At 42.9% G+C, this 14938-nt stretch overlaps 2 protein-coding genes across 5 annotated transcripts in view; one reads left to right on the forward strand and one right to left on the reverse strand.

Moving 5' to 3' along the window:
- The window catches only part of LOC108577839 (trehalase-like), a 19628-nt gene extending 13009 nt beyond the window's left edge, over positions 1–6619 (forward strand). Inside the window, exons 4-8 of the mRNA XM_017941050.1 lie at positions 303–1085; positions 1170–1303; positions 1401–1961; positions 2040–2283; positions 3869–6619. Of these exons, the coding sequence (XP_017796539.1) occupies positions 303–1085; positions 1170–1303; positions 1401–1961; positions 2040–2283; positions 3869–4010 (1864 nt within the window). The 3' untranslated portion in view covers positions 4011–6619. The remainder of the gene's footprint in view (positions 1–302; positions 1086–1169; positions 1304–1400; positions 1962–2039; positions 2284–3868) is intronic.
- Positions 6620–8249: 1630 nt separating this feature from the next.
- LOC108577847 (leucine-rich repeats and immunoglobulin-like domains protein 3) lies at positions 8250–13868 on the reverse strand. 4 transcript variants are annotated; one of them, XM_017941062.1, is made up of 14 exons: positions 13404–13868; positions 12483–12554; positions 12215–12358; positions 11987–12124; positions 11743–11883; positions 11371–11658; positions 11144–11287; positions 10831–11069; positions 10603–10749; positions 10200–10514; positions 9827–10108; positions 9470–9745; positions 9077–9382; positions 8250–8996 (listed from the first exon to the last, which is right to left on the reverse strand). In XM_017941062.1, exons 1-14 carry the CDS (start codon positions 13646–13648, stop codon positions 8872–8874), a joined length of 2862 nt encoding a protein of 953 aa, XP_017796551.1. In that variant the 5' UTR covers positions 13649–13868; the 3' UTR covers positions 8250–8871. The 4 variants fall into 4 exon arrangements, with proteins under 4 accessions (XP_017796551.1, XP_017796549.1, XP_017796550.1 ...); XM_017941060.1 differs by having other exon boundaries at positions 9470–10108; XM_017941061.1 differs by having other exon boundaries at positions 10603–11069.
- Positions 13869–14938: the final 1070 nt, after the last annotated feature.

Below are 14938 nucleotides of genomic sequence, written 5' to 3' on the forward strand. Positions count from 1 at the left end.
CCCCCCCCCCCGCCGCCGCCGCCGCCGATTACACGTTCGCAGAAAAATCCGGTTATCTCTGCTGAGGAGGACCGCTCGAGCGCGATCCGTCGCGTTCAGATATCCGTAATTTGCATCGATATCGGGTTTCGCGTCCAAGGTTATAAAAATGGCGGGATTAGGTGGGGATGCAGGTGTTTTCGCGCGAGGTTCGGGGCACGATGTCGCGTATCGCGAAAGAATCGCGAAAGAAACGGACGGAGAAGAAAAAGACGTAGACGTAGACGTTGCGATTTGCACGTGTCTCTCTCTCTGGCTTGTAGCGACGTTTACTGTCACGGCGAGTTGCTGCACACGATACAGATGGCCTCGATCTACAAGGACTCCAAGACGTTCGTCGACATGAAGATGAAACACCCGCCGAACGAGACGTTACTGCTGTTTCGGGAATTCATGGAGCGGGTCGATCACATGCCCACCCGGCATCAGATCGAGGAGTTCGTCAAGGACACGTTCGATCCGGAGGGATCCGAGTTCGAAGAGTGGGATCCCGCGGACTGGGTCAGCCATCCCCGCTTCCTCGACAAGATCCTCGACGAGGACCTCCGGAAGTTCGCCTCCGACCTGAATCGCATCTGGAAGATGCTCGGACGGAAGATGAAGGACGACGTGCGGATCCACGAGGATCAGTACTCGATCATTTACGTGCCGAATCCGGTGATAGTGCCCGGCGGCCGATTCCGGGAGTTCTACTACTGGGACTCCTACTGGATCATCAAGGGGTTGCTGCTCTCCGAGATGTACGCCACCGCCAAAGGAATGCTCTCCAACTTTGTCTCGATCGTGGACAAGATCGGTTTCATACCGAACGGCGGCAGAATTTACTACACCATGAGGTCCCATCCTCCCCTCTTGATCCCGATGGCCGACGTCTACGTGCAGGCGACCAACGACTACCAGTGGCTCGAGGAGAATCTCTACCTCCTCGAGAAGGAGTTCGACTTTTGGATGACCAACCGGACGGTACAGGTCGAAATGGACGGAGAGAAGTACACCCTGGCCAGATACTACGAGGAATCTTCGGGACCGCGACCCGAGTCGTACAAGTAAGAGTTTCGTTCCTCCTTTCTCCTTCGTTTCGCGTTCGAACGCGCCTTCTTTCTAACGGTGACAATTTTCTACTCGATCAGAGAGGATTATCTGACCAGCCAAAGCTTTCGCACCACCGAGGAGAAGGACAACTATTACGCGGAGCTCAAGACCGCCGCCGAGTCGGGCTGGGACTTTTCCAGTCGATGGTTCATACTCGACGGCACGAACAAAGGTAATCGCGTCATTCCTCGGTGTCTTTCAAGGCCCCCTTGTCGCTCCGTCCGTCTCTATCGAAAGTTTCTTCGTTCGTTCGTACGTTCGTTCTTTAGGTAACCTGACCAACTTGAAAACGAGATACATCATCCCCGTGGATCTGAACTCGATAATATATCGAAACGCGGTACTGCTGGCGCGGTTCAATGCGAGGATGGGCAACGAATCGAAAGCCGCGTACTACCGGAAAAGAGCGGAGGAATGGAAGAGAGCGGTCACGGCCGTACTCTGGCACGACGAAGTAGGCACTTGGCTCGACTACGATATCATGAACGACATCAAGAGAGATTACTTTTATCCGACCAACATTCTGCCGCTCTGGACCGATTGCTACGACATTGCCAAGCGAGAGGAATACGTGTCCAAGGTGCTCAAGTATCTGGAGAAAAATCAGATCATGCTGAATCTCGGCGGCATACCGACTACCCTCGAGCATTCCGGTGAACAGTGGGACTACCCGAACGCCTGGCCGCCCCTTCAGTACTTTGTGATCATGTCGTTGAACAGAACCGAGGACCCGTGGGCGCAGAGACTGGCGTACGAGATCGGGCAACGATGGATCCGTAGCAACTACAAAGCGTTCAACGAGACGCGCAGCATGTTCGAGAAGGTTAGCTTGCGTTCTTGCTTGCTTGCTTCCTTTCTTCCTTCCTTCCTTCCTTCCTTCCTTCCTTCCTTCCTTCCTTCCTTCCTTCCTTCCTTCCTTCCTTCCTTCGGAGGCGGTGGCGAATACGAGGTGCAACTCGGCTTCGGCTGGAGCAACGGAGTCATCATGGACTTGCTGGACAAGTACGGTGACAGGATGACCGCCGACGATCACTTCGTGCGCGACGACGTGCTGCAAAGCGCGGCTCCGCAACAGCCTGTCGTCTCTACGGCCGGTCAAGTGATGACGGGCGTTCTCGCTCTCATCATATCGATAGCCGCGGGATTCATAGGGTGAGGTGAGTCTCGCTACCCCCACCTCCTGCACTCGACACTCTCCAACTTTCTACTATTTCCAACTATTTTCTTCCCTTTTGCTTTATGTTTCAGATATCCTTTTGCGGTCTGTTTGTCTGTCGTTCCTCGCTACGGCGTATTAGTATTATTATTAACAATAGTGGCGGTAGCAGTAGTATTAGCGTGCGACGTTTGCCGAAATTGTACCGTCGCGAATAGCCTTCTGTGATTCTCGCGGAGGGAGCTTCTTCGCGGGTCGAGGATGCGCCTCTGCGACACCGATCTTTCCGCTTCTAACCACCGTTTCTTTTCTCACGTGTATCCAAACTACTCGAATTCAGCAGCAGCAGCAGCGCAGCAGCGTCGCTCCTTCCTTCCAACTTGAGGGATTTCGAGAGCGAGAAGAATAACGGCGCGGTTCTCATCTAGTCATTTCGACCGCGCGCGTTCGACCTAACCAACCAATGTATCGCACCGTGTATACCAAAGAGGGCCGTACGGAATCCCAACGGTCGACCATTTCTTTCTTTCTCCTTTCCTCCCTTCCTCATTTCCCTCTGCAACTTTATCGCCAACTGGAGCGACTCGCAAGGTCTCTCGACCGCCGTACAATTATCCTTTGCCAACCGGTCTGCCAGAGTTTTACCGCCTAAGTTTGCTTTCAAGGTATCGACACGTTGCATTTGCAATACGCCAATCATTCTTAAACCATCTATTCTTCTTGTTGTATTTAGATAAATTTCGATTCGTTCGTTGATCGATCGATAGTGTAGGATAGAATAGAACACGATAGGAAATAATAAGAGACGAGACGATACGGGACAAGACGAGACGGAATAGAAAAAGATCGACAACGTGTCGCCGTAGAAAAAAAGGTAAACGGTAACATCCTAGATTGTTTTCGATCGACAATGCTTTACTTTACTTACGTTTGCCTACCTATGTGGTGGTGACTTTTAAATAAAGTATATGAATCAGAAAATCTATCCAAAACCCGTTCCCCCTGTCAACGTTCCCCCTCCACACGCGACGGATCGTAGAGTTTCGAGAAACCTCCTTTGTTATAAGTTCCCGTAGTATCGTTAAAACTGGAGAAAGAGCATCGCAGCGACGATTCTCGCGATCGCTGGCGGCGAACCGAAACCGGAAGCCGCGATCACGCAACCACTCGTCGTGGATCTACGTAACGCGGTGCGCGGTGCGCTTTGCTGCTGACGATCCGCCGCACGTCGTTCTCGCGAAAAACTTTTTCGACCGAGTCTGCGTACGGCAAAGTTTGCGAACCAATCGTAAAGAGTCCTTGCCCTCCTCCCAACTTGAATATCGTCGGTTTGATCACGGTACACACGGACACGGAAGCGCGCGCATAAACAGACAGGTGGGCGTGACAGGAACACGTCGTTCAAGCATTTGACGCGAGCTCTCGCAGAGTCGTTCTCAAGGATGCGTTCGCTCGAGGAGGAAACGACCAAGTTGCGCTTGCTCGCTTGTAAAAGTCGGATTAAAGAAATAAAGTAAAGCGGTAGGCAATTTGTGGGAGTAACGCGATCGACTAATCGAATATCGTTTGGTGCGTTTACAGAATGGTGGTGTACAAAAGGCGGCATTACTACGCGCCCGGACCGTCCACGATGCCGAACAGAAGGAAAGTGATTTCACCGAGCGAAAACCTTTACCGCAAGAGGATCGCCTACACCGAGCTCAAGGACATGAACGACGATTGACGAGCGTTGCTCGTTTAGAGGGCTAATTCGTTAAAACCGACTGGAAACCGCGACAACGGCACAACACTGTCGAGTAGTAGGAAGGAGGAAGGTGGACGAGGAGGCGCCAGCGGTAAACGGAACTCGTCCGCGGTCTCTACCTCTTCCAACACGTAGATAGATAGGTAGATAGATGAAAAATTCACCGCGGTTCCAGATCGTCCCCACAGTAATCCGTCACGCCTCCGACTAAATCACTCCTGCCATTTCGTTCGGCGTCACGCAGTCGCAGTCGCAGTCGCAGTCGCGTTCGATTCACGGGGAAGGTGAACAACGGTGCAAAAACGCGAACGTGACTTTTCCGAACGAGGAGGGACACTGGAGAAGAGAGTGATACCGTGAAACGATCTGGAACGTGTGTGGCGTCACAATTGCGATACGCTTGCACGCCTGCGCGTCTCTATCGTAACCACCGCGCCGCGTCCCGCAGACTGTGCTGCACGCGCCAGGCCTAAACAACGTGGATCCCTGAGAAAAGCGCACGCCAACCGGTCTACCAGACGCTAGGAGTGGTGGAGAGAAGCGATCGAGGAAACAAATCGCGAGTCTAACACTCGAATAATCGAGCGTTGCGTGTACTCGTACGTACACTGGGTTTATAGGTGAGTTTAGGTAATCGATCATCGATCATCGATACACGATACCATAGATCAAATTATTCTAGAAAATATTCTATATTTTCCGGGTACTTTTATAGAAAGGAATTGGTTTAGCCGTGCTTTTCGCGGCAATCCGTACGTTTCACCGTTATTCGGGCTAATATACTTGCTTAATCAACCAGACCTCTCCGAAGGAATTGCGAAACTCGTTTACGATGCGCGTAGCCAACAAGAATAGCCGACCGAATGCTTTTCCTGCTGGACTTTGCGCTCGCCCGATATTCCTTCCTTGTAAATAGTAACGCTCTTTTTACCGTCGTGCCGCCGCGAAACCTACGACCAGCCGTAGTCGATTTAACTTAACGACTGGTCGAAGCCACGATGTGTAACATTCGGTTTTAACCATTTTCACTGTCGAAATCATTCTAGTTTTTATGATAAACACGCGAAAAGTGTAATAAATAGAGAATTTTGTTGCGATTAGATAATAGAAATGTGCGTTCGCGAAGCCGACTAGAAGCGAGTTTAGATATATAGGGGCATCTCCTAAGTTGTACATATTTTACTCGCCGCGGTCCATCTTTTATTTCAAACACGCCTCGTTTTGCGCAGGATATATATCTAGCTAGCCAACAAACACCAGCAGGATACTCTCTCTAAACGGCTTGCGAAACAGCAAAAGAGCGAAAGAGCGAAAGCCGAACAACGATCCCCTTTTTGCCTTCTCGAACCTCGCGATAATTCGATTCGAGCAATTAACGTCTTTTATTTAACCCTTGTGTCGATACTCGGCTATCCGGAGGGCACAACAATTTTTACTTTTTCTTCCTACGTTATCCAGTCTCGGTTCTCAAGTTCCACGTTGAATATCTATAATGTTCGTTGGCTTGCCAAGGACACTCTCGATAGCAAGCTTTTCAAACCGATCTTCCATACATAATGGATAAAGCGAGCTCTCTTCGCTCACTTTACTCAAAAACACCCGTCGTTCGTTGCTGCTTCTTCTTCTTCGTCTTCTTCTTCGGAGCATTTTATTATTTTCCTAATAAATAATGTACGAAGCAAGAGCTGCGATCTGAATAACATCGAAGAATAAACAGAGTTTGGTCCATAGTGTCAACTCCACTCTTGTATTTATCGTAATAAAGTATCATTTCTGGTTTCTTTTTAGCGTCACTTGATATTGTCGTATCTGCCTGGCGTGCTGCAATTCAGTCAACATCTTCCAACTGGAACCCTTTCTCGAGACATTCCACCAAAACTGTTCAGATTCAAAAAGTAGGCACCTCGGATATTGATATTCGGTTGTTGACATAAGGGTTAACTAGGTTATTCGATTTACTTATTTATTTATACAGTTCGTCACGACACTTGTCTCCTGCCGTCGCGGCGGCTCGAATCTCGCCAAGGAAAAAGAACAAATAGTGTGCGCGGTTGCTTGCTCGTTCGCGCGACCTACGTTTTTATCCACGCAACGGTCATCTTTCCCATCGTCTCGCACAAACAAGAATCGTCGAACGAGAATCCTAACTGATACACGAACGCCTCTGTAAATATACGATACTTTGATTATTGTGATACTTGGAAATAAGTAGCTACCCACGTGCCCTTCTATATGTATGTATTACGTTTCTTCTTCTTTTTTTTCACTCCAAACTCCTCGTTTCTTTCGATCTGGAAAGACTGGAATCGCGGAATCGTCGAAGGTGTTTCCTGTTCTTATCTGTCGTTCGACGATTCATACCTGGCTCACGCGGTAGTCACAACGAACTTGTAACATCCAGTTTCAGATCAACTTGTGTTCGAACGCGAATCGAGCCTCTCTTCTCTCTCTCTCTCTCTCTCTCTCTCTCTTTTCGATACGAACGAATCCTGTATATTTTTTTTCCTTTTTTTATTTGTCCGACGAATAGATAATCGAATCGTGTAGTTTGTAGGTAGGAATATCGAAATTTATAGGTAAGGCGCTCATGCAGGATATACTCGTTTCGAGAAAAGAAAAGAAATGGTTACGATACGCTGGCGTATCGTTCGAAAGTTTTTAGCAAATTGCCGAATCCGTCTTTTTTTTTCCTTTTTTTTTCTTTTTTCTATGTACATACATGTATCAGCAATTGTATATTTTAACAAAGTATGCTCGTTTGGTAAATAAAGTGAAAAAAATAAGGAGGGAAAATGTCGGGGGTTGTTCGTCTCCTCGGTGGTTACACGCATCATCGACAACCACTGTCCTCGTAGATTACTTCTTATATTTGCTTACAATTTATACCACGTAACAACAAGGAAAAATACTGAATTAAACGGGGATACCTTATTTCATGTATCACACACAGACACGAGAGCAAATCAACGTTTTCCGCAATACAGTTTCTCGCTTATTGGCAAAATAAGTTTTTTTTTTCTTTTTCTCTTAATACTTGTCACTGGTAAGTTTGCACGATCTCGTTGGGCCTGCTGAATCACGATCCAGCACCGATCGTACGTTGAAGTGTTTCCTCTCGAAAAAACGAAACCGCAAGGTATCCCCAACACACACACACACACACACACACACACACACACACACACACACACACACACACACACACACGTTTCGGCTTCGTTTAACACGCTCTAACCACGCTACCAATTTTCCAATCATTCGCAACAACTCCAACTTGCAGTGGTAAACACACAAAACATAGCGTGTGCGTGTGTGAACGCGTTAAAACGGTGTGCGAATTCATTTCCGTTCGTTTCGCGCGTCTATCTGGACAACGATACTTCGCCACGCGATATTTCGACCGCGTTCATTCGAATCGAACGTATCGTGTGTTATAGTAAAGACTTGAGGCCATTTTCAGACACCTTCAACGATAGATGTATCTATCTATCTATCGAGAATGGCAGTATTCGTTGATCCATCACTTTCCTCCTCCGAAAATTCCTTCAAAATACAAGATCTAGAAAAATATAGATGTATATGCAAAATGTACTTTTCCAGCGTCGAATGTTCGATCGTAGATTCGCGCTTCCCCCTTCTCGATACTTTGCAATCACCTACGCGCGTGGTATAATAATATCACAAATTAACTCGAAACTCACAGAAATGATAATAATATCCGTTAGAGAGAAAAAGTCTTACGATGCAGACTAATCGATTAAATTTAACTGCGTTTCATCGCAGGGAAGTACAACGAATCGAGCTTTGCCGGTACATTTGTATATCGATGAGAAGAAGGAAGAAAGTGAAATTTCGACGCCTCGTGAAACACAAAATCTAATTACTGGTCACGCTATTCCGTCCTACTGACGAATCAACGAACGAACGTTACAGAGTTCGGAGAAACGAATATTAAATGAAAATCGTCGATAAGAGTAATGATCGGTGGTAAACAGTCGTTATCGTTCCATTCGATTATTTCGAAACGTCTCTCTGTCCAGGTGGCGTAACCATTAACTACGAATAAAAAATTAAGGGGAAGACAAATCACGAAGTATCTATATATCAGCACTTTGGTGCGCAAACAAATGTACATATGCATTTAGACGCGTTCCTTCTATATGTAAAATATGTGTGCGTGAACCTGTGTACGTGTGTACGTTTCTCTTTCTTGTTCCTTCTATTTTTTTTTCTTTTTTCTTTTTTGCATCTTTTTCTTCGTTTCTTTTTTTAGGCAAACTTACATCGTTGGGCATTATAAATATAACCGACGTCTAATAGTAATTACGTAATCCTAAAAATAAATATCTATCACAAAAGACTGGTCTACGATATAAGTGGCTTTTGCGGCTTACGGTAATTCCCAGTGTCAACGTACTCGTATTTACGTACTTTCTTCTCTCCTCGACGATACTCAATTACACAAAGTTACGACGAGTTCTTATCCTAACTATTTACAAATCATACGTCACTAGTATTTTCTGATTTACTTCTCCATTCGCACGACAAACTCTTTCATAATAAATATGAGAACGAGGCGTCCATCGCTATCACGGTAGTATTGCACGCATCTCGTGCCGAATAGCTTGTTACGCAGCAACGATCGAGACGACACCGTTCGATCGTCTACAACGCGTACGTTAGTTGCTTGCCTTTTTCTTTTCTTTTTTCTCTCTTTCTTTGTTCTTTTGACAAGCTACGAATGATTTTTTCGATGGCGATCACCCCCCACACATAGTATACGTAAACGTTCGTGCATGAAGAGCGATCGCGAAAGAAGCATGTTAGAAATCGTCTGCTTCTAAACCGCACAGTCTTCGTTCTCGCGAACGTGTCGTTCGTGGTTTGTGTACCGTAACAGTGGAGCCCCTACGTTCACGGCACCCGTTTCTTCCTCGTTGTTCACCGAACACGTAACAATCTCCTCTAAAAATAGAATTATGCCAATTCAACAGTGACAAGAACTGGTAGAAATAAGTAAAGAACCAAGACAAAAACGTACGTACCGGGTAGACATAATTGTAACTGATCGCTACTAGGATTGGTACTGTCACCTGTACCGCTATCTTTGCTATGCTGAGAACTCGTTTCCAAATATAAGTGCGTTTGTGTGTCTGGCACCGTAGCTGCGATAACCGTGGACGGTTGTGCGTTTCTACCTTGCGCACCAGCGTTCAAACGTCTTCTAGTTTGATAGATTATAACCACCCACACTATGGACGTACCAACGGCGCAACATACAACAGTGATTATTATCAAACCTAATATGTCGTCTTCGTTTACCGAAGCGGGACTAGGAGTGGAAGTCGGAGCTGCCGAACAAACCACGAGTTTCCGTATTAGACTTTTAAGGAAAATTCTTTTTAAACAAAAATACCAACTCGTGAAACGCATTTTACCTGGTTTCACCGTAAGATGAGATGCACCGACTACGCTGCCCAACGAATTGCTCATTTCGCATTCGTAACTACCAGCGTCTCCAACTTTCGTGTCGACAATGATCAATAACTGATCTTCGGCAGTGAAGAAATGACGTTCGGTTGCCTGTAAAGGATTTCCATTTTTCCGCCAGGATAATTTTGGTCTAGGTGTACCGCTTGCCATGCACTCCAATACGATCGAACCACCGACGGTTATTTCTTTATTCTCCATTGGTTTCACAAACGACGGTGTTTCTTTGAGAAACAAACGAAATGAAAGAAAAAAGAACAACGAAAAGCGTATTAAACAGCACCGAATATGTTTGCGATGCTTACCTAATATGGTGAGAGTGGCATTCGCGACAATAAGGCCAGCAAGATTTTGCGCGGTGCACGAATAAACGCCGCTGTCGGCGGTTTTCACATCGACGATGAATAGTACATCGTCGGTCGGCATCATGTGCATTCTTCTCTCTCTTGCAGCTGGAAAGTCGTTTCCACCGTCTTTTTGCCACGCTATTTGCGGCGACGGTTGCCCTTCCGCGGAGCATTCGAGCCGGGCAGTGCTTCCAGCGATCACACGTATATCGTGTGGAATTTTTGAAAATGATGGATAAACTAAAACGGTAGGAGAGAGAAAGAGAGAGAGAGAGAGAAATCGAATAAATCGATTTGTCGTGCCTATCAAACAACACGTGTGAAAACTCACTTAAAATGCTCAACTTTGCTTTCGCAGAGTACGTTGTTCCATAAGTGTTGGTCACCATACACTGATATTTCCCCGCGTTTGCATGAGTGACGTTGGTAAGAATTAAAATAGAAGATGCTTCTGTCACACCGCTCTCCGTAGAATCGGTATTTATTTGTAAATTAGCGTCTTCCATTTCAACATTATCGTGCTTCCACATAAAATTTAATGGCGCACTTGCGGTACTCGTCGCTCGACAAATTAACGTCACGTTATCTCCTTTAATTCCCATCTGACTTTTAGGTTCCTCGATGATCCTTGGCTTTGGATACTCGTCTATATACGTCCGTACACGTATTTGTTAATAATAGAGATTCACCGGTAAGTAGGCTAGTAGGTAAATTAGAGTTTTCATTATACCAACCACACGTGAAATTCTTATGATGAAGTTGAGTCAACGACATTCCTTGTAACCAATGCGGATATCCACAATACGCTTCCGCGTCGCTATACCTATGCTCGCGTAACCACATACTTAACCATTGTAAGCCGCAGTCACAAACCAAAGCTCCTACACGTGTACAAGAAGAATATAATGAGGTGTAGTAAGTGTGTCGCAAAATCACGAACGCGTTTGTCTCTCTGTACGTACTTGAATTCATTCTCAATTTAGTTAGACTGGTCATTGAAACGAACGCATTTTCCTGAATACTCGTTACATCGTTACCAGTTAAATCCAGTTCAGTTACACTACTTAATCCGGTGAATGCATTTTTGTTCACCGACTTTATTCTATTGTGCGCCAATCCCAGTTTCCATAGTTGTCCCAATGGATCAAACGCGCCGTTAATGTCTTCCACCATGTATGAAATTTTGTTGAAGTTAAGTTCCCTTAAATAAGAAACGTATGTGAGAAACTTGCGAGTTTACCGTCATTTTCGTACCTGCACACTACCTGTACATACAATATCTGTAGGTTTGGAGTTGAACGGAAAGCACCATCCGCGATGTAGGTGATTTGATTGTGGTCCAACTTAAGTTTCTCCAATTTTTCCAAAAATTCAAATGTATCTCGTTCGATAACTGATATTTCGTTGTGCGATAAATCCCTGCAAGCAGATTTTTAATCATACTACTCTTTCTCATCTACATATTATTATATTACGCGTTGCAAGATAAAAATATTACTAACAATTCTACGATTTCTTTGCACCTATCCCATGCTTGCATTTCGATCGTGCTTATTCGATTGTGCGACAACGTTAACTTTTGTAAACGCTCTAATCCAAATAGACCACCTTTTCTCACCATAGTTAATAAGTTAAAATCAAGTTGAAGTATCGTTAAATTTTCGAGAGGCCAGAACGCGCCATCGTCTAATGTTTCGATTTTGTTTCTCTTTAAGCGCAACTCTTTCAAATTTTTCAAACCTCGGAGGCTGAGTCCTTGAATCGTCTGTAATTCGTTCCGATTTATTTCTCTGCAAAAAAGAAAAAGAAAAAAGTGCACGTGTATAATGTGCAAGAATGGCCGGTAAGATTATACGAAATATGCTGTTCCTCACAATATGCGCAATTTTTTCAAGTTCGTAAACAGATCTTTCAACTGGGTCAAGTGATTTTTATTCAAACGTAATTCTTCCAACGCGGTCAAATTATCCAAACTTCCATTTTCGATTATCTTAATCTGATTCATGTTTAAATTTCTGCAAGAGAAGAAAAAAATATACGTCGGGATAACGCTTATCGTTGCAAAAACCTTATAAAACATATGTGTGTCGTAAAATACGAAAATAAATAGTATCATACAAATGTGTAAGACTGTTAGGAGAGAGAAAAGATCCATTTCGTACGACGCTTATTTTATTTCCACTGATATCCAAATTTTCAAGCCGCTGCAACGTGAGCAACGCGGTTCCATTTATATCGCTAATCGAATTATGAGCTCTGTGAAAAAATAAAAAAAAAAAATTATCTTTTACGTTAGAATGATTAATCTTATCGTTATAACATTGAATAATAAAACGGTATACTTACAATGCAAGATTAGTTATGTTTTTGACAAAAAACATATCTGGCACTTGTGTTAATTGGTTTTTATTTATTTTAAGCCCTTGTAATTGTGTAGCTTCTGACAGAATGATTGTAAAGTTATCTCCAAATTTATTGGCGCTGAGGTCTCTTAAATGAATTGCCAGGCAAAATGAACGAATGAATGAATTAATTAAAGTTTACAATTGTCTCCTTTGGCAACAAATACTTCTTATGAGTCGTTGAAATTAATGTTATTGCAGAAAGTACTTACAATTCTTTGAGCCTAATTAAATGTAACAACGCATCCGGCTCTAAGTTAACAATATTATTCTCCTTTAGCTCTCTGCAAAGGAAAATGAGAATTTATCATACCGCTCTCTTTACTATCTTTTCACATTTTCAATTTACTCCTATCCTTTCCTGTTCCCTTACATGTACATGTTTTCACACGTGCAACTGTACAATAGACAATACAATAAGTGGCCTCAAGACACTGAAAATAAGGCTTTCCCATTTGAATCTTGATCTCCTTGACTCTAAACACCATCAAGTCTCGATAGCCTATGTCAGTACATATTTCCATATATGGTTAAGAATCCTTACTAATTTTACACTTGAAAGGGACAAACTGTCAATTTTTTCTTTATTGTTTAATATTTTAAGAAGTAAAATTTATCATCCAAATCATGAGTAATTGTATAACTAACTTAATTAACGAATTACTCTCTATAATGGAATAATACCATTAAAGGAGCAATGCTCAATTATTCAATGCATTACCAGCAAGATATATATATATAAAAAAAAAATGCTCAACAATGTATTTATTTGCTTGGTTCGATTTAAATTCAACCGTTGCTGTTATCGCCTACATTTATATTTCTGTTACAAATTCCTGTGTTTATTATCTTATCTTGTTAGATCATGTTACAGTGAATATGCGTAGGTTTCAACTTTAAATCTTAACGATAGTTGCATGTAACGAAACATCGCACAATTGCAATTCGATTAAGAAAAAATCCAAACGCGATCGTAAACGACGATTTTAAAATAATAATCAGTGATGAAAGGAGAGAAAAAAAAAAGGAGTAGAATTGAAAGAAAGAAATGTAATGGAACGAAGCACGATACATACTATATACCCCATGATGATGCAGGTTCTTGATAGGATAACGACCGATTATTTACTTACAAGATCTCTGTCCATGGTGGTAGTCCGCTGGGTGCTCCGATCAATTGTAAGCTACTGCAGTCTACCACATTCCCAAGGCACGCACACTCAACGGGACACTGATTATCCTTCGTACCATCGTGCGATATCCTTTCGGCTTTCGCACTGTTCGATAGAATTACACACAACACTGTACATATAACAGCCGTCCATTTGTATTTCCACACAAGTCGACGTACGAGAAAAACTTGTTCCGAATTCGACATCGTACGTACTGTCGTATCGTTCCGCTTAAAACTTATTTCGTAACTATACGTTGCGTGTCGATGGTTTTCGCCATAGCGACTCGTGGGACAACGACGGCACTCCTTGTAAAATCATCACCGTAATAATAAAAATGCTCACGTCCTATCGATTCAAAACAAACTCGCTTCTCAAAAACGCTTCAACCCACACACCATGATGACGCCTACAACAGCAGACCGATCCAAGACTCCCTCACTGATTGCGCGAGACTGTTCTCTCTCTCTCTCTCTATTTCTTTCTCTGCAACGTTCCAACCTTCGTGTTACTAGAAGTTAATGTACTAGCTAGTGATATTTTCCTCGATTAAAAATTTGCAAGTTGCGTTTATGTCACGAAATGCAGATTGTAATTTACTTGTCTTTCCCCAATATTGAACTATTTTCGAATGAAAAATTATCCTATCGCCTTCTACCGTATTCTCAACGGCACTCTGACGCAAAAATAGTAAATAGTAGCAAAAATATATCTTATCCAACGAAATAACGCATTTAATCGCGTAATCGAAATAATAAAACCGCATGAATCATTCAAATATTCGCTCTATTAAATAAAATACAACAGGAAAAAAGGAATTTCAATTTTACTCTTCTCTATAAACAGATATTCTGAATTTTTCTTCACTTACGTCAAGTTTTTCTCCGCTATAGTTTTATTTAATCGGGATATTTTTTTTATTATTCCCGGAGAAAATACAACAAAATGCATTTACAAAGAATGTAGGTATTGTTAAAAAATTCAATAATTGTTACTAAATATTTATGTTTGTATTAAATCACTATGTGTATATCTGTCAATAAATCACTATTTCACAGCATCATTTTTTCTTTCAAACAAATCGGTAACATTACATTTGAAGCTTCCATAAAACATTAAAATATTTTTACCTTCGTAGGAAATGGTATGTACTATATGCATATAATGTGTGTGTGTGTGTGTGTGTGTATGTACACATTCATACATACATGCGCACATAGATTTATATTCCTTAATCAATTCGTCAAATCTTCACGAACGTTATACACTGAAAATCAACGATACCTGTTGCAGTTTTTGTCATTATGAAAATTTCATTTATGGGCTTTAAGTCCATGTGGACTTACATCTAGATGATATAACTTACTCAATTTATTTGTTCAAGTTACGATTATATCGAACTGGAATAGATTGATTTAAAAATATTACACTAATTCCGTTCTTTCTTCTTTTACCGAAAATGCGTTAAACTTGAATGATACGATTCAACAAAAGCT

This window comes from Habropoda laboriosa, unplaced genomic scaffold (assembly GCF_001263275.1).
Source record: "Habropoda laboriosa isolate 0110345459 unplaced genomic scaffold, ASM126327v1 scaffold816, whole genome shotgun sequence".
Lineage (NCBI taxonomy): Eukaryota > Metazoa > Arthropoda > Insecta > Hymenoptera > Apidae > Habropoda > Habropoda laboriosa.